This window comes from Hermetia illucens, chromosome 5 (assembly GCF_905115235.1).
Source record: "Hermetia illucens chromosome 5, iHerIll2.2.curated.20191125, whole genome shotgun sequence".
NCBI lineage: Eukaryota > Metazoa > Arthropoda > Insecta > Diptera > Stratiomyidae > Hermetia > Hermetia illucens.
This window is the reverse complement of record NC_051853.1, coordinates 29,162,306-29,189,669: the sequence shown is the minus strand read 5'-3', so window position 1 is coordinate 29,189,669 and position 27,364 is coordinate 29,162,306. Positions and strand designations below refer to the sequence as shown.

At 41.1% G+C, this 27,364-nt stretch overlaps 3 protein-coding genes across 3 annotated transcripts in view; 1 reads left to right on the top strand and 2 right to left on the bottom strand.

The window, feature by feature from the left end:
- Nucleotides 1-11,595, bottom strand: part of LOC119656486 (plastin-1) — a 60,947-nt gene extending 49,352 nt beyond the window's left edge. The window contains exon 1 of the mRNA XM_038062811.1: nt 11,074-11,595. Coding sequence (XP_037918739.1) covers nt 11,074-11,139 — 66 coding nt within the window. The 5' untranslated portion in view covers nt 11,140-11,595. The remainder of the gene's footprint in view (nt 1-11,073) is intronic.
- Nucleotides 11,596-16,367: 4,772 nt separating this feature from the next.
- Nucleotides 16,368-22,032, top strand: LOC119656490 (histone deacetylase complex subunit SAP30 homolog). Its single transcript, XM_038062820.1, has 3 exons — nt 16,368-16,942; nt 17,008-17,223; nt 21,430-22,032. Exons 1-3 carry the CDS (start codon nt 16,769-16,771, stop codon nt 21,556-21,558), a joined length of 519 nt encoding a protein of 172 aa, XP_037918748.1. The 5' UTR covers nt 16,368-16,768; the 3' UTR covers nt 21,559-22,032.
- On the bottom strand, nt 21,692-27,355 carry LOC119656487 (exosome complex component RRP45). Its single transcript, XM_038062812.1, has 7 exons — nt 27,162-27,355; nt 26,734-27,106; nt 26,508-26,673; nt 26,209-26,430; nt 25,979-26,154; nt 25,660-25,926; nt 21,692-21,955 (listed from the first exon to the last, which is right to left on the bottom strand). Exons 1-7 carry the CDS (start codon nt 27,225-27,227, stop codon nt 21,909-21,911), a joined length of 1,317 nt encoding a protein of 438 aa, XP_037918740.1. The 5' UTR covers nt 27,228-27,355; the 3' UTR covers nt 21,692-21,908.
- Nucleotides 27,356-27,364: the final 9 nt, after the last annotated feature.

Sequence of the window (27,364 nt, the reverse complement as noted above, 5' to 3'; positions counted from 1 at the left end):
GGCACAAAAGTACAGGGTTGAATCATTGAAAAAAAAATAGTTATTTGTTTTTTTATTTATAACAGCCAGATCAGGAAAAATTCACAAACCCGAAATGGCACGATTTGCCCCGGCCTCACCTACTGTGCAAGTGATATGCTTTCAACAGCGATTACAAAAAATTATTAATACAAACGCGAAATCATTTTTCCATGACAAGGCCCAGAGCCAAGAGAACAGGGAATTATAACACTAACAGATTAACTTAACTCGACAATGACCACCGGTACTTGTACTAGGAAGAACGGTGATATTTTATAATGTCATATCACATCACCATGGACATTACAAAACATTACTTATCACAAGAGTAATATCAACATCACTTCTCTACTGGGTGGTTATGCGATAATGTTGTGATGTGATGTTGCGGTGTTTCGATTGCACTCAGTGATGATAATGTGACATTAAAATTTATGGCGATATCTCTAACCACCACACTAGAGTGCTAATCATACAGCAATGAAGCAAACACAAATATCAACATCCTTGTCGCAGCTAGGATCTACTTTCATTCTTTTTTTCAATTCTGATTAAAAATACCAAGTTTTACGAGAAATTCGTTGTCGGAATTCCGGAAACAACTTTCTCCTCGCCACATAGACTACAGTATTCCATGGCAGGATTAGAACTCCACACGAATTTTCAACTTAAACGAATGAAGCTTTCCAAAAATGGAATAAACCAAACAATAATTTTTCAGTTTAATTCAAATTTGAATAAAACTAAAATACGTAACAACCTTTACATTTATTTAGACACAGTATTGCTAATGAATCATGGAGCTCTAAAACTTCAGGTAAATTATGCATTTGAATCGCTTTTAGCGCTCGTGGTAGTGGTACTTAAAACACGAGTATTTTCTGCCGGATTGATACCTGGTCTTTACCTGTCACAAATTATTCGGTATACATATCTCACAAAATGTTCATTAGCTTTTATGTTTTTGAATACCATCATTGAAAACCATTCAAAACCAAGACAGGCTCAATTGATTTGAAACACTTTCTCTTTAGAAACGAAAACCTCAGCCTACTCAATTCAAGTGCCATGCAATTAAAATGCACCAATATTTATCAACATCGTGTCAATAACTTTAAATTTTTTCTAGTGAAGAATGAGTTCATTGACCATTGAACATCTAATAAGGCAAACACCTCTCAATGCAAAGTAAAAGTTTTTTTGTATTATCGCTTTGCATAAACTGTTAACAACACTCCAAATCAAACTCGACATCCCATTATCAAAACTCCGATTGTTTCTCGTATATTCTTTCCAATATGGAATGTTAATTGATTGACTACTTGTGGCGAGTAATTGAGTTGGAAATCATAGATGAGAACGGAAATTGAAGCTTTTAAGAAAACTCATGCGTGAAACGTATGTATAAAGTTAAAAGCAATGAAATGTTCTACAGAGAAGCAATTCAAGTTCAATGTCTTTCGAGCAGTGGAAATATTTCCTGCATGTACATATCTCAAACGTATGAAATAGATTGAAAATGGATTTCAGATAAAATGAATTTATCAATTCTCGAGTAGCTTGTTAATTTGATTTTGATACAAGCCAAATGTAGCTGAAAATACGTCTGAGTTTTCCCAGAAAACGTAGTTTCTTCGACAGAGACGCTAATTCCAAGGATGGACATTTTTAGTTTGTTTTTTATCACGAGCTCCAATCTTCGTCTTTTCTTATCAATTTTTTTTGTTCTTCCTCGGCCACGGATCAGTCCAAGATGCAAGTGGCGGTGGTTAGCCATATATAAGGGAATGGTTCTCTTTATTGTTAAAATTCATAAATTTTTCCACGTTTTGATGGGTGTATAATCCCCGGACCCAACCGCGAATATTTGCTAAATACTAAGACAGTGTGAATACGTACTATTATGGATTGACATCCTTCAGACAACAAACTTTTATCAAGAGTGCTCTTCGTTTTTGAACATTTTTTTAATTAACCGGGAATCGAATTTAATTGCAATTAATAAAATTTCGGGGGCTGATGGCTATGATCGACCACAAACCTCACAGAGTATTAGCAGTATCAAAATATTTTCATTGAAAGCTCTTCCTGCCCAGGCTGTCAATCCATCTACAGTACTGAAAATTGAATCTATTCAATGAACTGAGTACAGTTGACAAAATGCTCTTAGTAAGTCAATGAAAAATTTGTTAGCCTTTCCATTAATCTTGACACTTGCGTCACATCTCTATGTTACTCAAAAAGACACATTTCAGCACCAATAACGTTGAATCGTCCAGTAAACTCGCTGATTGACTGTACACATCTTATTCTCTAACGTCGATGGTGTTATGATTAGCATAACTAGTATTGATCTGATTAATACCCAACGGTAATTTTCTCATTGCTTATATCATTTGATAGGCGAAAGTGCTACGAAACAGTACACGTTTATCACTTTCCTATCTAAGTTGTCAGTGTTGACGAGAAGTTGGTAAGATGACAGCAACAGCATGGGATTCTTAAGATAGTATCGCTCTCTGAGTTCATTTGGGCGAGGTAAAGGTCTGATTCTTGATACTTGTTTCGGAGAAGGGAAATTCAATACGGGCTCTTTTAGGTTAATTAAACTTCAAATAAACATATTAGGAACTGTAAAGAATATCCGTGATAATACAAAATATTCTTGCCATAGTAGTTTCGACTATTATGCACGTAATGCCTGTAATGCTTTGTATACATATATAATTAAATTCGACTCATAAATACAATATCACAATACTATATGATGGATTGCAAGAAATGTAAAAAAAAGATTTTTTCTTTTCTTCCCCAATGGCACTAAGCGCTAAGTTGAGCCATGGTCTCCTGCATGTCCTGCCTCCATCCTTCTCCGTTCAATAGCCGCGTCGTCTAGTTTTGAAATCATAGAAACGATTTATTATCATCCTCAATTGAATCCTTCCATCTACTCTACATGTAATACCTACTGTAGCTTTTTAATGTCATGGGAGTAGGTGCTCAGAGGTTGCAGGAAAGTAGACGGGGCCACAACTCTGTCGACTGAATCAACACCAAATGGCCCAAGGGAAGTGGTGGCACCGAGAAACTTTGTATTCACAATGCTTGTTGTGATGCAGTAGGCGAAGGCTCTGAAGCCTAGTAGGTTGATGAGGCTCGAGTCTCCACGGGACTCATCTCAAATGGGTCTGACTACGAACCGCCTCACCAGAGGCTACTGTATCATGGCGGCCGGGGTAGCCTCCGAGGACATATGACTGGCCACTTTATGGGAGTTTCATGGTGGCTGTGCTCACATGTCGAACAGAGCTCCTTACGGGCTCAAGCGGAAGTTGCATTGTACAACTTAGGCGCTGCACTCCTTAGTTGCGATAAAGACTTTAGGTAGACCTCGTGATCACTGAAATGAATGCTGACCCTGCACTCAGTGCCGCTCACACCGGGACTCTGGATTGTGGTCTTCAAATTAATACGTGTCCGAAGAAGTCTGTAGAGGGGCGACATGACGGATACTCAAGTAGCACCTTCCGGGTTGTCAATGAAGGCGTGAAAATCATGGTTGTAACGGTTCTAGATACCGATTCATCACTTACGATCCAATGACTCTTTTGAAACCTGAATAAAAGTCCTTGTTTCACTAGCATATATGTATTAGCGAAGCTTTTGTTATCGGTTTGTATAACGTTAGTTTCGTTTTGCACATTTTTGTTTTTTATTTGTAAATGTGATACGTCTTTTGATTTCATTTGTTTCGCTGCTGCCCTTGCACAATTTAAGCAAATATATTGATGTCGTCTGCATGTGTTTATTTTGGTGAAAAACTTTCTCATGATATAAAAACGGAGTTTTCGTGGAGCAAACACTGTTGAATCTGCCAGGAACATCTGTGCCGTTTACGGTGAATATATTACGGGCAAAAATGCAACAAGAACATGATTCTCACATTTTAAAGAGGGAAATTTTGGCTTAAACGGCGTGTCACACACAAAATAACCACCGCTTACTTGCTCGCTCACCATTCAATCGGCTCGAAAACAGCACCAGCGATTTTTGTCTCGCACAGTTATCGACAATGGGAAATAGTGCTTGGTGAACGGCTCAGTCAACACAAGCAAGCAACGCCTCGTACGAAACAATATCCTCACCGGAGCAGCGTTGTTAAATCAAAATTCGGCCGATACTCCGAGATACGCAGATCGGTGTACATCGAAACATTACCTTGATGTAGCTTTCAAGAAGAGGCGATCTCATTCCTCATTCGGGCGACCAGTTTCTCATTATTTCCTTTGGTCGACGTAGCAAGCATTACTGCACTCGAGGAACTGTGAATTCATTATTTATCACTTTTTTTAAAATAGAGTTCACTTTCACAACAATCGCTCGATGACGTTTGTGATCAGTCAACAATTTGGAAATCAGCTTAGTACGTAGTTTTATCATGTTGTATATTGTGTATTGTTCTTGGAATGCAAAATCGACAATCATTCCAACATATAATCAACTGCCAGAATTCCAAAGTTTGCACGCACGGAGCACACTGTTGTCGGTTGACGTCCAGTGCGGGATTCATCATCCCCTTTTCTTAGCCGTCCACGGGCGCCTCAAACTACTTCGGAACTTGCAAATAAGATAAAGAAGACCCAAAGCTAACTTAGTCATTGCAATCTGCATTCTCTCGTTTTAATTTCGGCGAGACATTCGTTTAGTTAACAGAAAACTTGATCAGGTGTGGGGACAAGCTCTTCGTGGTTTATGACACTATCTCTGAACAGAACTTCATGCTCCACTTGCTCGGAGCAGACTAACCAGAACATTGCTGTAAAGCTCAAAGTTGGGCCCCCAAACCCACCCGGAAGGAATGTGTTAGGAATAACAAGAACGCCGATATAAAAAATAATCGTATTATTTTCTGGAGACCCAGTTCCAGCAACAACTGATGCCGGCTGATAGTATTGACTCGAGATATTTGAATCGCTCAATTCTGTCAATGGCAGTAACCTGCCCAGAACTGCGCGATTTAAATATCCCCGGTCAATGCTATCAGCCAATGGAGAACAGCGTAATGAAATTGCTTCACGCATTAACGCAACCTGGATGAAGTATCCTTCCACAACTGGTGTTCTTTGTGATCAACGTATCAGGGCATGTCTCAAATCTAAAATTTACCGCAATGTCGTCCGTCTGCTGCTCTCTATAGTTCTGAGTGTTGGCCGACTATAAAAGACAATGAAGAGCGTCTTGCGGTAATGGAGACGAAGATGTTGCGTTGGACTAGTGGCGTGACACGTTTTGATCAAATCCGAAATGAGGATATCCGCGATCGATATGGGGTTGCACCGATCGTGGAAAAACTGCGAATGAGGCGTTTTCGATGGTGTGGTCACGTAATCCACGCTAACGAGAATTCACTTACCAAGATTGCTCTAAACACGAAAATGAATGGTAAGCAACCAAAAAGTCGGCCGAAACAACGGTAGCTTGATACACTGGATGAGAATTTAAAGGCCTCGCGATTACATCCTGATCAGGCATTTGATAAAATAAAATGGCGAAACCGATCACGACGAGCCGACCCCGTTTGTGAACGGTACAAAGGCTGAAGAAAAAGAAGATGTGAGGAGAGACGAGCGCACGACGGCTCCGTGTCACATAGTTAAAAATTCCATTGTCCTCTATTTTTTAGAGAGCGATTTAAATAAATCAGTTGTTGGAAAGCCCTGTATTGATAATAGTCAACTTCATACGGTTCACACTCTGAGTTTAATATTATTAGCAAATGCCAAGAATTTAACCTACATCAGATATAAACAAGTCGGGAAGCCGCAAGCAAGGCGCTTCAGGTATGAAAGGTTTTGTTTGCTTCTTCTGTGAGTATATTTAAGTGTAGAACTATTCCATTTGTACGTAGCCCATTTGCATATAGCATGTCTGACTACCCACTTCAATGTGATATTGATATTTAGTTGCAATAAATTTACAGTGGAGAGTCAAATTTGAGCTACTGTAACTTTGTTACTAATAGTATGATTTTGATCAAACTTGGGGATAATATGCTTCATATTATATTTTATACTACTACCAACTTTTATAACTCTGGGATAAAATTAAGGGGGGCTTTACTCAATTTCCCCAAAAATATGGTAATATACTATAAGGTTGTTGCAAATGAAATGTCGGATATTTGAGTAAAATTTCAAAAAACTATAACTTTTATGAAAATTATTTTTATTAGTCAAAATAAGAACCAGCAGCTTCAATGCACTTCTCCCAACGAGATACAAGGGCATTTATTCCAGTTTCGTAAAAGTCTGGGTTTCTAGAGCTAAGAAATTCTTCAAAGGCACTTTTGACAGCTACTTCATTGCTGAATTGTTTCCCCGCCAAAAAGTGATCCAAATGCTTAAAAAAGTGGTAGTCGGTTGGCGAGAGGTCGGGTGAATATGGTGGATGAGGAAGAGTCTCATATCGTAATTCATTTAATTTTTGGACCGTCATTCTGGAAACATGAGGTCGGGCGTTATCATGGAGCAGTATCACTCCATCTCTGTTGACCAATCTAGGCCGCTGAACACGTAATTTCTCGTGCATTTCATCAAGTTGGGCACAATATTTCTCTGCATTAATTGTTTCACCACGCTCCAAAAACGAATAATGAATAATTCCAGATGCAGACCACCAAACAGTTACCATTACCTTCTTCGGGTGAAGGCTCGGTTTTGGAATGTGTTGTGGAGGCTGATCGGCATCTAGCCATTGCGCTGATCTGCGACGGTTGTCGTACAATATCCACTTTTCATCGCATGTCACTATTCTGCGCAAAAAGGGATTGTTCCTGTTGCGGTTGAGTAGAGAACTGGATATTTCCATTCGCAGCGCCATGTTTTGCTCGTTGAGTTCATGCGGAACCCACTTATCAAGCTTCTTCACCTTTCCAAGCTGTTGTAAGTGCCGAGATACTGTCGAATAGTGTACGCCTATTTTCTCTGCAATGTCACGAATCGATGATCGGGGATCAGATTCCACTATCAAACGCAACTCGTCGTTGTCGATCGATGGTCCTGGGTGTCCACGAGGTTCACTTTGGAGGGTCATGTCGCCTGATCGGAATTTTTCGAACCACCGCTGTGTCGTGCGTTCGTTTGCTGCGTCAGCTCCAAATGCTCTGCAAATGTTTCTGGTTGCCTCCGCTGCGTTGTGACCAAGTTTAAATTCATATAGAAAAAGTAGACGTTTTTGACTCCCTTCCATGCTTTTTTCTTTGAGTTTTACTTGGAACTTCAATGACGATTGAAACTGAAATGACTCCTTGATCGAACGAACGACTGTTTATACTCAATTATCCCATACCACCAGAGTCACCTTGCGGCAGTTTTAAACATTAAAATCATAACTAACTTCACTTCATTGAAAAATCCGACATTTCATTTGCAACAACCTAATATTATAAAGTTAATTTGAACAGATAACCGTATGGAGAGCATTTTGAGGCCTGGGCACCATATAGAGGCAGCTTTATGATTTTTTTCAGATTTTTCGTTTGGGTAGTTTTTGAGAATGGGTCCGTTAAAGAAATCATCACTTTCCACCCCTCCCACTCCCCGGCTTTCTAACAAATCTCAAAACTAATACTGGCTTCGAAAAGCACTAATCGGGACCTTTCATTTGATACCCCATATGACTATATTCGATGAAAAAAATTTTTACTCCCCCCTTTTACATGCATGAGGATCCCCCCCTAAATTCAACCTAGAAGGATATCACTCACGGCAGTTCCCACCTCACCGAATTTCGTGCCAATCAGTATAGCCGTTTCTGAGAAAAGTGCTTGTGACAGACAGACGGACAGACAGACAGACATTGAACCGATTTTAATAAGGTTTTGTTTTGCAAACAAAACCTTAAAAAGGGCTGGGGAGAATTAGATTCTTCTTGAATGGAATTTTAATATTTCATTCGAATGTCAATTATTCTAGTTAATTATGACGTCAGCATCTTATTTGTATGGCTTAGAATGCTGTTAATTCATACGAAATTGATAAGTTTGAACTGCTATAACTTTGACACTAATAGTTGGATTTTCATGAAACTTGGTATGTGTATGCGACAGGCTGCTGTCCTCTATGTCTTTGCAAAATTAGTACAACTGAGATGAACTTAAGGTTAGTTTTTGGGTCAATTTCTAAAAGTTGGTAATATACTATTAGTAAGTTTATTTGAGCAGATATCGGAATGGGACATATTTTGAGGCCTAGACTTCATCTAAGCACGCTAGATTGACTTTTGTCGGATTTTTAGGTTGGGTAGTTTCACATCTCTCCACCAAATTTCGTACGGATCGGTTTAGTCGTTTTGAAGAAAAGTGAGTATGACAGACAGACGGTGAATCGATTTTAATAAGGTTTTGTTTTACAAATTTTTCAACGAAGAATCTGCGCAATCTCTGCGAACGCCGCAGACAGGAGGCGTTGAATAGGCGACTTTCGGGACAGTACAAGTACCAAAATGCCTGAATACTTACAGCTGTGATTTCCTCTGCCAAAATAAATTGACTCGCTGCCGTTGAATCCTTCCGATCGGAGGCATTATATTTTCGGCCAATTCCCAACCCGAAGGACTAAGATCACGTACTTATTTCAATCAAATAAGCAGAAATTTTTCAACCGAAATATGCTTTTGGAAGTCTCACACCAATGCTGCCAGTCTTACTACACCTCATTTCTAGCCAACTCCCTGAACCGCTTAGATGTTGATAACCACTCAGGCGAATTCGCCCACTAATCGAACCAACAAGTTAAGCCGTTTAGCATTTTCTAAATATAGTCAACAAGGATGTTCCCCAGCTTCGCCAATTGGGAGCACCTACTTCAGATTATTTGTTCTGACGTCATTTTGCTACTTGCTCCGACAAAATGACATGGGGAATTGTCATTGAAGAATTGGTTTGAAATCATCAAAATGCTTCTCAGTAAATAAATTTCCCAGATTTTACTTGAACCCCACTTCTCGGTGAATTGACTTCACTGAACTGCTAGCGATAAACCTATCCAGCTTCCTTCCAAATAACTAGTATCCAAGCCTGCACCTAACTATTGTAACTAGCCATACCGAACGGAAGGTGATCAGAATGCACCATATGAAATAATCTATCCAAAACCACAAGATACACAATATGTTGCTAACAAATTTCCAGTTTATTTCGAAAACATATTCATTGCAAACAGAAGAACGAACGGACTTATATCGTGCACTTATATACGCAACGAAATTGCGCAAATCTAAATGTAAATACCGAGTCTGCAGAGAGCGACTTAGGAAAATTTCGTAAACATTTCGTTCGCTTTGGGCACCCACTACAAAAGTCACGAAGCAAGTTTCCATACAAGGCCAGAAGGAGGTGGTAAAAAGAAAACAGAAGAAAGAATCAAATGCCTAGCCGGCGTAAATACAAGTCACATTCTCAAACGGAATTCACATAGCCCAGCAGTTTCTCATTATTCTGACTTACGAACTTGCAAATTTCCGAACAGACTACGTGCAGACTTCTTCTAGAGCGCAACTGATCTCAGATAACGATCGAAACGGCAACAGTTTCTTCATTTCTTCACCACCAACAATAAGACGATTGTGTGCAAAGTAAGAAACGTGTGTCATGGAACTTCTTAGAGCTATCATAAGCGATGTGATTGACTTTTCTGTATATAATCACATAGATCCCATAGCGAAGCACCAGCTTAGTAACACTAGCGCTTTGAAAACAATCTGGGCGCAACGAGAAATGAAATTTTGGCCAAGCCATAGTCGTTGTTGTCTTTACCAGCTATTTGCTCAAGCATCAGCAAGAAACATTTTAATATTCTAATTCAAAAGCACTAAGGCAAATATATGATGAGAACATTACAGCCTGCATTGTTCGGAAGAGGAATTCGAGCCGATTTATAAGCATTGTGCTGGTGCTGCCGGTGAAGACTATCGCTGAAAGTGTTTAAGATTTCTTCCACTCTATGTCCGTCCACTCCAGAAGGAACCAACTGGATTTTACTCGGAAGAAAAGCGCCCACATTTGTTTACATTATATACAAAAGGCATTGTGATGTTTTGAAAAGAATCTCCTTGATATTTTGAACCCATTCTAAGGAACCTCCAAGTAGAATTCATTTTGCGTCGTCAGTGTTGCTGGGAAAAAGACAGAAGGCCTTATCTCATGTACACAATTATCAGATATATTTACAAAGATCACAACACGAATAAGTAATTAGCGTTCCACCATATTCAAGCAAACATCGGGTAAAAACAAATGTGCAAGATGCTCGGGATGGAAAGTTGTTCGACATCATAAGGCGAGACACCGGCTGCACTTCGAGGATTCCAAACTATTTGGAGCACTTTCAGTGCAACAAGGCATGTTTGTCCAGTTCCAGATGCGAATATATGGAGATGAACGATGCAATCCAGCCGGCTAGCCAACCAGCTAGCCAGTTGTAACGAGCAGCTAACCGAAAAGGCGCTGAGCCAAGGTTATGATGTAATGGATGTTAGCATACATTTGAGTGCGGCCAAATTGCATATTGGTTGCGAATTCCGAACGCATTTGAACTCAAAATGCTGTCGACTGCGCAATATGGCCTGAATCAAGTTGGGCTTATGATGCAGAAATCTTTTGCAAGAAGTCTTGAGCTTTAGCGAGCCGCAACTTGATGAATGCTGAGGAGAGCTTTACATTGGTTTGCAAATGCTGGCCGACATTAGCCTGGCCACCCCCATCTAGACAACCTTCATGTCTCACTAGATGTGTACTACCGTAGTAAAACGTCTTGAGGTGCAATGGGAACTCGACATGGGCGTGTGATTCATTCGACGGGAATGCGGCTGACAGCCGCTGCGTGACTGCTACTGCTCACTCGAAGATAAATAAATCCTCCCCCACATCCCAGCCCCCGGCCTGCTCCTGTGCCGGTCTGCCTCGCCCAACCGTTTTGCATCCATTTCAATGAAAATACTATTACTATGATTACGCGGCAAATCGCCACTCATCTAAATACTACTGCTACTTACTTCTGTGAACTTCTCCTGCATTTCTGCTCGCTCCTCGGGCGATAATGTTCGCATTGTTGATGCCATTTTCGCTATGCTTCCGAAAACTTTCCAAACTGTCCTCAGTACCTAGAAGTCCGAACAATTGAGCGACGCTTACAAATTCCACGAACGCGAACACCAGAACTCAAAACGCGGAACACAAATTTCTCGGTATCACTTTTTTCTTTTTGCCTTCTGAACTGAGGACGCGCCGCTGCTGGAGAACTACCGACTTTCAGTGGGAACTCCCGGGTGGCAATTTGGAATGTTCTTTTCGAGACGTGAAAACAAATTCATACACACGCTCGGATGGGATTAAAATATTTTGGAAAGGAATCAGGGGATGACAGTTCGCGGTTAAACACAGAAATTCCACTTGGAAGTGTTCTAATTCAAATAAAAATTGCGAAAAACGGCAACGTACACGAGCTGCGACCACAGCTACTTCCACGGCACGCAATTGACAAATACACTTTGAATGTTCGATGGAGACTGGAGAAAACACTCTGCTGGACTGCCACTGTACTGGAAAACTTTCGAAAAGTGAACTGAAACGAATGGAATTGAAACAGAAGAATAGTACTCTTATTTTGTCTTCATTGAATAATACCGGAAAGTTTATTTGAATGCAATTTTATTCTGAAAAACACCTAAAAGGTATTCTTTTATTGTCTAGTAATTGAATATACATATTACTAGATATTTTGATATGATACTATTCATAAAATTTTCATTTAAGGGAAATACGTGAAGCAATCCAGTACATGCAGAAATTTATCAATTATAATTTATTTCTGCATGGTTTGAACCAGACTGTGCGAAAGTCCCAGGACATCAGTAATGTTAGGTTTAATATGCAATTCCATTATCGACATAAAAGAAAAGTAAATATATATACGCATCGAACGACAAGAATAGGAGGAGGGCGTATAAACCTCGGTTACAACGATATGGCAAATCGCACCAGAGCTTCCAAACAGTACAGTTTTCGGTAACGGAAACAAAAGAGTATTGGGGTGGATTTTGGGGGTTACACGCAACTCATTATCGATGCGATACTTGTATGACAGGCAACTAGAGCCCAAAGAAAAGTCTTTTAACAACGTCCTGCACACCTGGCTAATTGATCTCCTACATCTGTATCCCATTCATCATAAAGTTTTTGGCGACAGTCATGTATTAATACATTCATCTGAAGGTACCAACACCCCACAGCCCATCCGTGAGGCATCTTCCAAGGGGATTCATTGAGTCCTTTTCAGTTCTGAATGGCATTGAACTCCCCTTTCATTGCTACTGAATGATGCTAAAGGGTATCGTCCGGGAAAAAATATGAGCTATATGCTAAGTACACACACCTGATGTACATAGATGACATCGAGCTGTATGCTGGTACTGTTGACCTCCTTAAGAGTCTGTTGCGAATAGTAGACATGTTTAGCCGTGATATTTGGATGGAATTTGGATTAGACAAGTGTTAAAACCAAGCCATTCGCAAAGGTCATCACGAGCCGCATGCCGGACACAGCATTGGTGACCTCCCCATCAAAGCTATGACCGAGACAGACTTCTACAAATACCTAGGAATTCTGCAAGAAACCCATGCTCGAGTTGGTAATCTGAAAAATGCTCTGCTGTCCGAATTTCTGCTACCTGTGAAGCTAACGCTAAAATCGTATCTCTCAGGGAAATAAAATGCACTGACTGTGTTGGCTATCCCTTCACTGGCTTATGCATTCGGAATATTGCCTTGGACGAAGACTGATCTACAAAACGTCCAGTGACGGATAAGGACTACTATGTCCAAATTCCGAATGAATCATTAAAATTCTGTTGTGGAGAGGATAAATTTGCCTCATGACATCGAAGGCAGGAGCGTGGTTGACGTGGCGACACAAAATCACTGCCTCATTGCCGTTGTTTGTAAGGCCGATTGCGGGCTGACTCCAATTAACTTGATGGATCGATACTTCAATCTTCTGAGTAGGGTTAAGTCCGACCAGGAGCGGCTGGAGTTGAAGGCAATGCACGTTAAATACAAGAATTGCCTCTGGCAGCCATCTGTCGATCTGCACTTGTCGAACAAATGGCTGTATACTGGGGAGCTCTTTGCTGGGACGGAGAAATTTATGTGTGCTATTCAAAACGGCGTGGTCGCCACACGAGCTTATAAAAAGCGTTAGAAACGTTAGGCTGCTCTGGTATGGCGCCGGTGCACTACATGCATAGCCATAATGCTGTAGGTAATGTGATTCATCAAAACCTTGCATGCAAGCTTGGGTTGGTCACGGGAATATGTCCAGTTTGCCGATATGAACCGCAAGCAGTACTTGATAGTTTGACAGCATGTATTGAGATCCGCAAATACTTACTGATCGTCAAGTAGCGCATAATAAGCCTCACGTTCTGTTGGTTGACAAGACGGGTCGCTCCGTGCATATTATTGACGTTTCAATCCCCCATAATAGCAACATTGAACAGAAATACGTGGAGAGAAAGGTGAACTATCAGCCAATCGTTTCTACACTATTGCCAGCTTCGCCTTACGGCTTCCCTAGATATCCTGAGATTTTCGCATAGTTTAGTTCAAATCATGTAGAAGAACGCTATTCTGCAAATGGGCCTGATGTTGTGGGGAGTTCTAGACGGATCCCCCATTAACGTACCATTGGCCGCCACTACCAAAGCTCCTGTATATTTTAAGTTGGTAGGATCGTCCGATAAATAATAAATGAAACTCCAGAAGGATGCAGATTGGAAACCAAACTGCTCTCTATCAAGAATCCAATTGGATTACCAATTGACACCGGTCCTTATAGTGTGTTAGACCACTTCATTCAAGACAGTAGTGGTATACAATAGGACCACCGTACACTCTAGGCGGCATTGTAGTCAGCATCGCGCCCGCCTGTGATTATTGTCCTGATTTGACTTAGGACAACTGAGTGGGCTGATATCCGATATCCAGTCACGATCCCTTTGCTACCAGTGAGATTTGAACTGAAATTTCATTACGTTACAGCCAAGAGAAAATTATTTTTAAAGTTTTTCAGGCTCAAGTTAATAACAAAAAAATAAGGAATTTTCGTTTGAAGTAAATCGTCCGCGGAGTCAATTGTCAATGTAATCCTATAGATTCTCAATAATATTGCGATCCCGGGGTTATAGTTTTCGTTTATGTTCAGATAATTGTGTTTTCCATGCTGTATGTTTCGTGTCATTGACTTGGTATATCTTGAATGTTTGACGAATACTTAGTTTTTCTGTGTTAGCATCATTCTCATCCCTCGGACAGAATATTGTTTGTCTCGAGGTCCGCATTGACGCTTATACCAGAAATTCTGCACCTGCAGTTTTTCCAGCTGTTTATGGCTCGTCGAACATCCTCTACGATAACATCCGTAAAATTCATGCCAGGAGTAATGGCATGGCCAGTGCTTTCAGCGGTGATCAACTCAGCAAGCTGGTCGGGTAACCTCCAAAATCCACCACAATGTTATTTCGCTTCCGTCACCGAAAACTGCACAGTCTGGACGCTCTGTTGGAATTCATTGAGTGATCTGAAAAAAATTCTGCTGGTTTCCCGCATATGTTGCATTCTAGACACGTCTGGAGTGACTTTCGCCATACCATCGTAACCTGCTTTAGTGTGTCCAGAATTTCAACTACTGGTGCCTCACTGGGGATGGCATAGTTTTTGTAAACCCTCTGTACTTTATTTCTCACTCATCTGCTGGCATTACCAGTGCTGATCTGAATCAGTCTAGCAATGTCCTGTCTTAGTGAGTCCCGCCGACGTACCAGACGAATTTTCCATGGTGGATCCCTTCGGTCACTCAAACCAATAATGCGAATCTTCTGACCATGCAATCTGGTAGCCGTAACTGCACCACAATACACTAGTGATTGTAGTTGCAGCAGCGACATATCAGCACACAGCCGAGATGCAATCTCATCATTGATTTGAGATAGAATTCTCGGAGTTGCTAAAGATGCATGGCGCCTGGGAATACCTGGTCCTGCAAGAATTCTATACACGCTCTTTGGAATTCATCCCGAACCTCAGCAGAGACTTCAGCCTGACGGTGGAGAAGAGTGCTTCGGCGAGTACTGAAACTGTTGCCTGCAGTGCGGCGTGGTGTTGTTGATGGCGCCGCCTTTGCCCCAACGACTCTTGATCATCAGTTTCCGCGATGACCTCTAGTCGATCACGTTCCCTGGTCTACGAATCGATGGACAGTCACGTGCGCGAATTGCTGGAAACTATACTGCTTTTGCAACAAGGGGCGGTAAGATGCCGCCGTTATTTCGTAGTAGGAGCGGATGATGAAGAGGTTCAATTCCTCAGTCCACTTCATCTGCTGCCTATGCGAAACAGCTGCAGCTGGGGGAGCAATGCTTCTGGTCATCGTGCCGCCTAGACGTCGAACCGCCCCACGTCTAGCGATTTCGATGCCGTGCTGTCCATTACGAGAGCTCGACCCAGCCACCGAGTCAGACGACTTCCACCAGTTATCCGTACCGGACCATAAGTCTCCCCTTCTTCTCCTAGATGGATTTGCATTTTATACTTAACTGCTAGGTGTGGTGGTAGTTTCCTCAGTGAGTAATCTTGAGGACTACAAAGTTCCTGCACTTTCCTCACCTACGCACTGAAACGCTGCGGTGGAGTATAGCCATTCAGGCTGAAGCTATCCATCCCTCCTTCTTGCACAATTGGACTTGGGACCGGTTACGGGGGAGTTATTATTACGATTTTATTATACCATGTTATTATTACGGTTTCTTAGTTCTGTTTGGATCTAATTTTTGCCTATAAAAATACAATTGTATTTCGCTCTCAGTAAGGGTTATTTTGTTGTTTTTTTTCCAGTAATTTTCCTCGTGCATACAAGTCCGTTTACCCCCTTTCTGAATACTTATATACTTCTTACGACGGTGTCTGGATTTTAATTTTGCTCACTGTAGATGGTAAAGTTAAATATCGTATATATTCAAAAATTTTGACTGGAAAATGGCAGGAAAGGATTAGATATAAGCCTTTTACGCTCATCGGTGGAAAATTCATAGTTTAAGAGACTTACAATAATTGAAAATGTTAAATTTAGCCTCAAATTTGTCTGTTCATGCATTCTTCAGATCAAGAAATCTATATTCAAAAAGTTCACTGATTTCATTTGTGTTTTCGAATTTCCGATGGTATGTATGAGAATGAAATACAAGTTTGACAACTACCGGCAACGCTTATCTGGTAACTCTTCGAAACCGCACTTCGCTTGCCGTATGCGTCTGTGTTTCATATACAAAGGCAAAAACGAAAGTTGTGTTGTTTTTTGTCAAGTGGATGTTGAAAAATTCCCGATCGCGAATTCCTGCTAACAGCGGCACATTGAATTTCGTCGATTCTTCGTGAGCCGGTAAAATGCTTCCAGGCCGTTGACGAGCCAAAGGCTTGAACATTTGAGCTTCAATTAAGTGAAAACGAGTGCGATCAACTTGCGTTTCATAATTTTGGCATTGTGCGGTTGACCTTCGTTCAACTGGAGTAATAGTAATTTGCGGTGGTTTTCCTGCCTCAGCTACGCAGCGCTTGTGTAGTGTATGGTGCCATTGACGCGTTGCAATTCCTCCGCGAAACACGATTTTCAACAGTGAATTACGTGAAAAGTGTGAAATGAACAACGGCTTCAGTACGGGCGAGGAGGACTCTCGCGGGCCCACAGATCAAATTTGTTGTTTGATTGATGACGGTGATCGCTGCAGGAATCCCGCAGGAAATGCCTCGTACAGCAAGCGGATTCAGAAAACTGTAGCTCAACGAAGACTCAAACTCAGCATTGATCCGAATGTAAGTCGAGATTTCCGAAACGTTGCCAGTGAAATGTGTAAATTGCTTCCTTTGTTTGATTGCAGGCGCAACACATTTACATTTGCGACTTCCACAAGGTTCGAATCCAATGCGCAAGGACGAAGCGGCGAAGAAAGGACTCGGAGGAGGACAGCAATGAGACCGACACAGATCTTCCCGAAGTTGACCTCTACCAGCTCCAAGTGAACACGCTGAGGCGGTACAAGCGGCACTACAAAGTGTCGACGAGGCCTAACATGAACAAAGCTCAGTTGGCTGATGTAAGTAGTTTGTGATGCAACAAGTTGAATGAAGAAGATAATATTTGAGTTGTTAGAAGACGGCAAAACGTTTAGGCATTATCAACTAGAATGTGACCCATCGGCACTCCTTTTGGATAGCACTGTTTGCCAAATTCCAAATTGATAACCTCAGACGCGTTCAAATTGGTAAAAATTGATGGCAAAGAGAAGTTGAAAAGTCCGATCGGCTTTGTGTCTAATAATAATTACATATGAGGTAATAGCCACGATAATCCTCGTTATCTAACGCGATAATGGGCGATAATGGAGATTGACTAGTGTGTACAGTGGGTGCGAACGGTTCATTATTCGAAACGGACCTGGGTTGGAATGTGTTTATGAGTACCGGGTAAGCTCTGTCGCGCCTTACCACTGGCAAGATGCAAACTGCAAAAGGATGAATTTGGGTGAGCAGGATTTATACTAAATTGTGCGAATTTGTCCGAAATTTGATCGTGGTCTTGGCGTTGGAATACGATCAGTAGTAAGATGAAGATCATGAATTTGTTGCATTGGTGTTATCATCTGTAATAGCAGGAAAGATTTCTTAGAGCAGACTTTAGGGGTGTTGGTGTGAAATAATGGAGCCATGTTTCATCCATTGACACATATCGACACATAAATTCGTTTTTTTATGGAGGAAGAGCTTCAAACACTGCAACTGTAAGCTCGCGCAGCATCCACTTTGAATAGAGGTTTCCATATTCAAACATTCATGCACGATATGTCCAACACGTTCATTGTTATCTTTAGAGCCTCAGCTATCTCTATCAACATTACTTTGCGGTCATTCAAAGTTGCTTTTGAACTTTTTGATGTTTTCGTCGGTAACAGCCTCTTTGGGGTGTCCACTGCGTCCTCGGTACTCATTTCGCCTCGTTTAAACTTAGCAAACCACTTCTCTGTCTCTAATAGTCCGGCAGCTGTCAAATTTGTACACATGTCTGTTGAAGGTGAGGATTAACTAAAAATCATCTTGATTTAATACTAGTGGTGCCATCTGTGTATTAGCCTGCGTACTTTTCAGCCCAACTGTTAATTTTGTGTTGGTGTTTTCAGAAAACCTTTCGTAACTCAGTATCCGCGGGGCTCCTAAATTAAATTATTAATTATTATAACTCACTGGTGGCAGTGGAATTTGTATCGTGATTTGACGTCGGATACCAGTCGACTCAGCTGTGAATGAGTACCTGAGTAAAATCAGGGTAATAATCTTGGGCGAGCGCAATGCTGACCACATTGCCTCCTAGTGTACCGTTACAGTCTTGAATGAAGTGCTCTAACACACTTCAAGGCCCTGATCCAACAAGGATTGTTGCGCCAACGATTATTATTATCTTAAATTATCATTTAGTCCATCAAACCAACTCTGTTTTGACCGTTTCGCATCGTCTTCGATCTTCATACCATACCGCCTCATTCGCAATTTTCCCATTCTACGTGCAACCCCGTATCGATCGCGAATGTCGTTATTTCGGACATAACCATAGCGTCTTACGCTACTCATCCTACGCATCATCTTCGTCTCTATTATTGCAAGGCGTCGTTTACTGGCATAGTCGACCAGTACCTAGAATCCTAGAGACATGCCGAACGACACTGCGATAGATTTCGGAGTTGAGGTCTTCCTTGATGTGTTGACCGCAAATAGTAGTAGCGCCAGTTCATTTACGTTGAGTAGATGCGTGAAGCAATTTAATAGGACAGTTGATCGTTTGATTGAGATCGGTTGTTCAAAACTGTTTTATCCAGATTCTATCTTAAATTAACGAAGATAGTTTTGATAGATTTTGATGGAATTTAATGTTCTAATTTATCAAGTTGACCAGCTCATAACACGATACTCCCTTCACCGAGTTATTGTTACCGCTTGAAAAATGTGGATCTTCGGAGATGATTTAAATATTATAACCAGGCACCTTGCTTATTCACATAAAAACTCTTCATTTACATATGAAAATATTGTTACCCCGAAACAAGAATTCTTTTCTTTCAGAAACATTTTTTTAAATTAGCTAGCCTGAGTGGCATGGCTGCAAAAGGAGATGGCGTTTCTATTCGCTAGTTATTGTCATTTACATTTACCATTTACATCGCGCATTCTGTTGATTTTTTTTTTCAAAAAGAATGATTGTCCGAAATCAGTGAGTTTACAATCGTATGGTTGTATACGTACAAGCAACACAATGAAAATTAAATCGGGAATATTGCGATCTATGAGAACTCCACCAAAATGGTGAACCAGTACCTCATGCTATGCTCACAGCCTTGAGTCTTTCAAATCGAACCTGCATACGAACCCTGCATTTGCATTTGTACATACAAAATACTGCTTGCTCTAAAACTTAACACTGGATGGACTTGCGGCGTGAATTGCTTTCGCTGATATAATGTTACCAACAATGACCAATGTTTGCCCATTCACGTCTATCAGGCTTCATTAATTACAGCAGTGTTGTTATTAATCTGCAACGAATTCGAGGCAAATTCATGGGCGCTTACTTCAATCACAATGAGTAACAGTATGATTGGAGTGACGAATCTTAGGACAATGCAACTTGATGTTCATCACGGGATCAAATGACCGCATTTGAAGATATACTCTCATATCCAGAACAGTATGGGCGTTCGATCTTTCGCCGTGTTACTTACATGTTACTGATGTTAAAACTTTGATAAACCACACAACTTGGAAGAGCTAAAGGAATATATTGAATGTAAAATGAGGAAAAGAGTCGCAACTACTTCAGCGAGATTTGGATTGAACACTTTTGAAAGACGTTGTTTCCCACACCTAAATTAGTATAGATAACCATTGTAAAGTATGTTGAATGTAATTAAAAAAGTTGTTTGCATTTGTGAGGTTTTCTGTAAAACAAAACCTTATTAGATTCGGCGCATTGCCTGCCTGTCTGTCTGTCACACATACCAATTTTTTCCTTGAGCACCTTTGCAGTGGGATTAGGAGAGGAATAAACTTTCGATTTCAATAGGCACAAAACATTTTCTATGGGGTTAAGATCGGGGAAATTGCCAGGCCATGGAAGAATCGGGATATTGCAGGTATTTACAAATTAAGGGAGGATGCATATACAGGGTAGAAAATCTACAGTGCCTCAGGTAATTAAAATAAGAAACCAAGATGTCGGTCATGACTGTCTGATACGGGTGCATGTCCATCGGCAGATATAAGAGAGCACAATATCGTTGCTTGTGGATTTTTTATGCGCTAAACAACTTTCGTTGTACCGCTCTAATGGTCTTCTTCGAACATATTGGCGGCTTTTTGTAATTGCCTGCAGCCTACATTCGTCGCTAAAAACTACCTAACTGAAAGCAAAAAACGTTTTTTCTTTAACTTTTTTTTTTGAGAGAAAAATGAACATCAATATTCAAATCAAAAGAAAATTACGTTTTTCCAGTCTTCAACGATATAATGCCGATAGAACCTTGCAAACTCTAGCCTGCATTTCTTCATTTTGGTGGTCTGGCTTTTTTGCCGGTCTTCTCGATCTTACATGACCTTCGTAATGCCTTCTCTTTAATGTCGTTTTCGAAATGTTTACTCCCTCTGCTTGAAGTTCCTGCTGCACAGTCCTTACAAGTCTGTGCAATGATTCTGCGATCTACCAGAGGAGTCGTTTTCATTTTACCGCGGCAATTTTGCCGTTTGTTGCGGATTTATCCTTCATTATTAATGGCCATCCCACTGCTTCTAGTGACTGTTCGATGGGAAACCTTATTATCATTATAGTTATAGCGCAAAATTACTCTAATTAGGAAAACCCGCATTTTTATAATGCCACAGATAACATTTTCAGAAAATTGTAAAAAAAATTGACTGGTACTAATTTAATGAACAGGAACTGCACTATGATACAAAGCACGATACTGAAAAGTTTTATGAAAATCCTACTACTATTGGCAAAGTTATAGCAGCTCAACAGGACCCCTCTTGCGTAGATTTACTGTAACCGAAAGTAGACATCCTAAATGCAAATCCGTTACGAGCCACGTGCAAACGCCACAGTTCAGTACTTAAATATTGTTGCATAAGAAACATAAAACCTTTCATATCTGAAGCGCTGAATTTCCGGTTTTCGACTTTTTACGTTTTCAATTTTAGAATAAATCCTTTAACAGCACTTCCAAAAGAATTCACCGGTTATTTTGTTTATTTTGCAGACGATAATGAAACACTTCAAAACGATACCCATTAAAGAGAAAGAAATCATCACATACTTCATCTACATGGTAAAGTCAAATTCAAATAAGCTGGATCAGAAAAACGGCGTTGGAAACGACACAACTTGAGCATAATATGTTATACGTAAAATGACCCGCAACCATTTCCTGTATCTACTTAATATTAAGATTACAAACGATATTTGTAAAATACCAATTGCAATTTTCTCTTCTTTTTAAGAAACAAAGAAACACCACAAACTAATTTTAACTTTTTAAATATAATTTATGTAAAATATTTACAACGACAGTATACATTTGTACATTGTGAACTTTTATTCCGTTTCTTCACGCAGTCCATTGGTCATGATCTAGGAATATCAAGTAAATCTGTAGCAAATTCAGTAATCTCCAAATTTTTCACAATAGCATACAACATATAACCAAATCAAATATTGATGGAACGGTAGCAATTGATCTCATCCTAAGACCATTGTTGTTTCTTCTTCACTGTCGCTGGAGTTATCTGTTGGATAGGATAAAGATTTTTGTAGATAAATGAAAAAAGGCAAAATAAAAACTGTTTTAAGAATATCATTGAAAGATTTTTTGTTTTTATATAAACTGAATGTGTGATATAGATCGTCTGATTGCCGTCCGTATTTTGGCAGCATTACGGGGAGGTTATACCTGACGAGTTACTACGGGACAAAACCAAAAAAACAGCAAATATAGATTATGGTTAAGTTGACAAGCATAAAACTGCCAACAGTCAGAGGCAAGTGTGCATCCACACGCCTTACTTATTACAAAAAACGATGCGATGCCTGTTCGATAGTGAGCGATGAATGAAGCACATTTTTTAACAGTACTTTTTAGATTTTTTATAATTCCGATTTTCCTATAACTTTCCAAGGATTATACAATGTCTTATCTCCGGAATAGAATGAAAGTTTTCATGAACTAGAAGGTGGAGATGGCCAAAATGATCATCCGGATTTGTTACAGCCACAACGAAAACAGAGCGTGCTACCAGTTCCTAAGGACAGCTCCATTAAAGTGCCCGATCTTCGCACGCTTATTCGTTTCTGTGTAACCCACGCCCAGCAATATGGGGTTCATTTTGGATACCCCGGTCCCTCTTACGTCATGTACAACACCATGTCTCTTATATATGATGCGTAGGGATCGCATCGGAATCTGAAATATTAGGTCTAGTAATGTACTTAGGAAGGTCGCGGTTCAAATCTCACTGGTAGCAGTGGGATTTGTTATCATGACTGCATGTCGGATACCAGTCGACTCAGCTATGAATGAGTACCTGAGTCAAATCAGGATAATAATTTTGGGCGAGCGCCATGCTGACCACCTTGCCTCCTACAGTATACTGTAGTGTACCGTTACGGTCTTGAATGAAGTGTCCTGACACACTTCCAAGGCCCTGATCCAATATGGATTGTTGCGCCGACGATTACTATTATATAATGTACTTAGAACGATCCGATTTAGGTTAAATATGCGCTGTTTCGCTCAACAACTAATTGCATTCTGCCTTTCGATGATCCGCGACTTTGCACCATGGGCGGTATTTCATTCGCTTTTTCAAGAACAACCTGACAAGAATGCCTTTCATAATATGTAATATTTCCTCTTTTTCCCATTTTAACACCCTTAACTTTCCCATTTAAAATGATTAATCTTACTCAGAGGTGGCGGTTAAGACGACGGGCTGGCAACCCTGTCGGCCAAACCAAAACCAAGTGGCCAAGGAGAACCTTCACAGTGGTGGCACCGGCAGACGCTGTATCACTTTGGCTTGCCGGTCGTGATGCAGTAGGCGAATGCTCCAAAGGCCTAATCAGAGCGATCAGACCCGATTCTGCACGGGGACTCATCTGAAGTGGCAATTGGTCACGAAACCTTACCAGGGGTATACTGGTACCACGGGAACCGGGATAGCCCCTGAACTCACATACTTCGGGAGAATTCCTGATGGATGTGAGTACAGCTCGGTTGTTTGCGGTGGGTCCCCTAGTGGGAGCTTCATGGAAGTTGTGATTATACTCAAGCGGGAAGAGATTTTCGAGCCTCGGCGTAGTGTTGCGTTTCAACACGGGTGCCGTACTCCTTAGTTCGGTAGAAATTTAGGTAGGTCTTGCATCCACCAGTATGAATGCTGAGCCATGTAGTCGGTATAGACTGGTATCGTTGTAGCTTGCTGCGGCGGGGCTCTGATTGTGGTCACAAAATCAATCCGTGTCCGAAGAGGACCGTGGGATTAAGTCAACGAGACAGGTACCCATGTAAAACACGGTGACGTAACTGTCAGCGCAACTGAAGTCGCGGAGGCAATAAAACGAATGAAATCGGGGAAAGCCACAGGACCTGATGATATCGCATCTGAGCTCTGGAAAGCGAAGACCTGGGACCCAGAACTGTGGCTCAGTGAATTCTTTAATCGGGTTATTCAGGAAGGAGGAACACGATCTGACTGGCAAGAAAGTACCATTGTTTCAATATGGAAAAAGAAAGGTAGTCCAGCAGAATGTTCAAATTACCGTCCGATCCGGTTACTTTCCCATACCATAAAGATTTTTGAAAGTATTCTTGACAACCTTATTCGCGAAATCTTTGAAATAACCGTGAATCAAGCCGGATTTGTCAAAAACTGCGGAACTACTGACGCAATACACGCTGCGCGATTACTCATGGAGAAACGGCGTGAGAAGCATCGCCCTTTTTACATTGTACTTCTGGATCTAGAGAAAGCGTTTGACCGTGTGACACACGACCTCATCTGGTATGCTTTACGACAACACTTAGTGCCAGAAGAACTCGTGCGCTGGGTTCAATTGCTCTACCACGATCCGAAAAGTAAAGTTCGAAGTATGGCGGGTGTATCAAAACCACTTCAACACATTTAAATACCTCGGGTCAACGCTATCAGCCAATGGGAAACTGCGTTAGGAAATTGCTTCATGTATTAACGCAGCCTAGATGAAGTGGTATTAACGAACGCTTCAAATCTAAAATTTACCGCAATGTTGTCCGTTTTATCGCCCTCCATATTTCTGAGTGTTGGGCGACTATAAAAGACAATGAGCGGCGTCTTGCGGTAATGGAGACGAAGATGTTGCGTTGGACTAGTAGCGTGACACGTTTTGATCACATCCGAAATGAGGATATCCGCGATCGTTACGAGGTTGGACCGATCGTGGAAAAATTGCGAGAGAGGCGTCTTTGTCGTCCGGCAATTCGTGCTAACGAGAATTCACTTGCCAAGATTGGTCTGAACATCGAAGTCGATGGTAAACGATCAAAAGGCAGGCCGAAACAACGGTTGGTTGATACGCCGGATGGGAATTTAAAAGCCTCGAGATTGCACCCAGATCAGGCATTCAATAGAGTCAAATGGCGAAACCGATCACGACGAGCCGACCCCGAACGAGACAAAGGCAGAGGAAAAAGAGGAACGAGATTTTAGGCAGCATCAAAAACTGAGAAAGAGGACAACTGGTTTTCAAAATATTGATTTTTGAAAAACAAAAATAGCGATTTGAATAAATCGTTTGTAGGAAAAACTTCTCCTGTCCGGTCTAGGACTGCCTTGGAAAGAGACCCTAAACATCCTGGTTTCATGTCCGGTCTACCAATTGGTTATGTCTAGCAATGGTCTGGTATAAAGATCTATCATCTCTCTTTTTTCTACCATAAATATTGCCTCCCAGAGGCTCTTGGACTTCCACTGATCATATATTTAACCTTGCCACCACCTTACCGATATTCACCCAGCAATACCAGTAACGACAATGGCATAATTTCCGAGTACCAAAAGCTAGCAAACCAGACACTCGGAGTTTATTTGAATGAAAAGCATGAGTGATAACTCTCATAGTCTCAGTCGTATCGTAACCGCTCGTATCACATGCGTTGCTTGACACTTGTCTTCCCATAAACTATTGCAAATCGCATCAGTTAATTTGAAGGAGACGCGATGTATCTCTTATCAATCACTATTTCTGTGAGAAATCTAGTACTCGTCCCAATGATTCGTACGATTTACTAGCGACGTGCAGAACCACCTTAAGTGTTAGTTCGCAGAGCCAGTTGACCCCAGGTGCATCTACGGAAGGTAGAGCAGAAAATAAAAAGCGTGATCCTGACTTACTGAGATGAATTGAGGTCTCAATTCTTAATTATTCTCCAGAAAAGTTGCTAATGCCTGCTTACCTATATTTCTTTTGACGGGTTGCTGACTACCTCCTTTACTAATCGGCTGGCTTTGTCGCTTATACGCCATTTCTTCAGCGACATTCTCAAGTTCTTCCTCTAAATCCTTGTCATCGCTATCCGCACCGCCGCTTTCATCACCTTTTTCAAATATATGTTCATCCTCATCACTATCACTTGAATCCTCTGGCACCCAGCGGACATTGCTTTGATTCGAATTGAGCAGTCCCGTATTCTCGTCGATTCTCGTTGCATCCGGAAGGGAATCTGTAAAGATAATCGTTAAAGAGAAGAGAAATTAGCTATTTTTTCTGTTTACCATCTCCTTCTGCTTTGATGTCTGGTGCACCAGCCGAATTACTGGACATATTCCGGAAGTCATCATCCAGAGTGAAATTGAACCGCCGGAGCCTTAGACTAAGACGATCTTGTGCCAATGAATTTATTGTGTTCATCTTCAAGCATTCTGTGAAACCGACGGACTGATCGGCGCTCCTACGAAAAACAGCTTGTAGAGGGATCGTTATGTTTAAAGGTCCTTTTGCATACCTGGCTTCCGCATCAGTAGCAAGAGCAGCTTTAATTTGATCAACGACTTGTTTTGCACGGTTTGCAGCCCGGCTCGAACATTGGAGCAGTAGATTTGAACTTGTTAAGGTTGTGCCTCCTAAATTCAAACAGCATAACTCACGGTAGGAATTTATGCCGAACACCATGTTAGCTTCGGATGAACGTTCCTCTATGACAGTTGGGTCGGCAATAGCGACTTCTCTGGATTCAGAACAAGCATGGAAACCACAACAAGAGTTAGATACCTTTTTGCGAATTGGCTTGATGCAAAATATTACCCATTTTGAAATGTAGCGTATGACACGCAAACAGGGTAGTGATGTAAAACTATTGGGATGGGATCCTTCTCAGCTGAAGTGTGAATTTTGATCTCCTCGCCTGTAACGGTTACGTCCGGGTGTTTAAAATGCGCCAGAGCACATAGAGCAGCAACAGATGCACAATCTGTTTAGAAGAAAGTATGATTACATCCGAACTTATTATCCAACCCAATTTACGCCGCACCTATAATGTTGCCTTCATGATTCAGCACATTCAAATCCACCCTCAGGATCCAAACTTTATCCTCCGCGGATACGCAAAGTGATTCCAAATCAACGCATCGTGAATCTTTGAATGTTCGCTCCAGGATTCGGTTGATCTGCACTGTAAGCTCAGAGTTTCTTCCCGCTTCGAAGTGGAGAGCAGCCATCGGACTGAGTTCCACATTGATGTAAAGCAAGCCTTCATTGGGTCGGGTCGCTTTGGGTTGGCCTAATTCGCAAGAAACTTGGGCTAAGACTCGAGTCTCCCCCAGTGTAACATGGGCGCTCCCCCATTCTGCCCCGAAGTTGATCTTCAAAGGACGGAATTCTTCAAGTTTGCGGCCATCTAAGCGCTGCAAAATTTGATATTAAAAACATTCGAATTTACATTTATGCTGTTCTATATACCAATCTTTCTTTAATCGCTTGGACTACAAATGCTTTTTCACAATTGGACAACGGAGTTTCTTTCATGTTTGATGCTTTTTAAATTATCAAAATATTCCCACCAAATCACACTTCAACCCGTTTAGGTTATGTGCTACAAAGAAATGTCAAAACACGGCCAGTGCTCGGAGCCTCAGATTCCAAATTCTAAATTTTATAACCAA

What these genes read in the sequence shown, in the direction of transcription:
- LOC119656487 (XM_038062812.1), bottom strand. Translation starts at nt 27,227, where the DNA reads ATGAAAGAAACTCCGTTGTCCAATTGTGAAAAAGCATTTGTAGTCCAA. An exon ending in TACGCTACATTTCAAAATGG is followed by an intron (nt 26,431 to 26,507) that starts GTAATATTTTGC and finishes TTCTGAATCCAG; the next exon opens with AGAAGTCGCTATTGCCGACC. An exon ending in CATCAAAGCAGAAGGAGATG is followed by an intron (nt 25,927 to 25,978) that starts GTAAACAGAAAA and finishes TTATCTTTACAG; the next exon opens with ATTCCCTTCCGGATGCAACG.
- LOC119656490 (XM_038062820.1), top strand. Translation starts at nt 16,769, where the DNA reads ATGAACAACGGCTTCAGTACGGGCGAGGAGGACTCTCGCGGGCCCACA. An exon ending in AACTCAGCATTGATCCGAAT is followed by an intron (nt 16,943 to 17,007) that starts GTAAGTCGAGAT and finishes GTTTGATTGCAG; the next exon opens with GCGCAACACATTTACATTTG. An exon ending in ACAAAGCTCAGTTGGCTGAT is followed by an intron (nt 17,224 to 21,429) that starts GTAAGTAGTTTG and finishes TTTATTTTGCAG; the next exon opens with ACGATAATGAAACACTTCAA.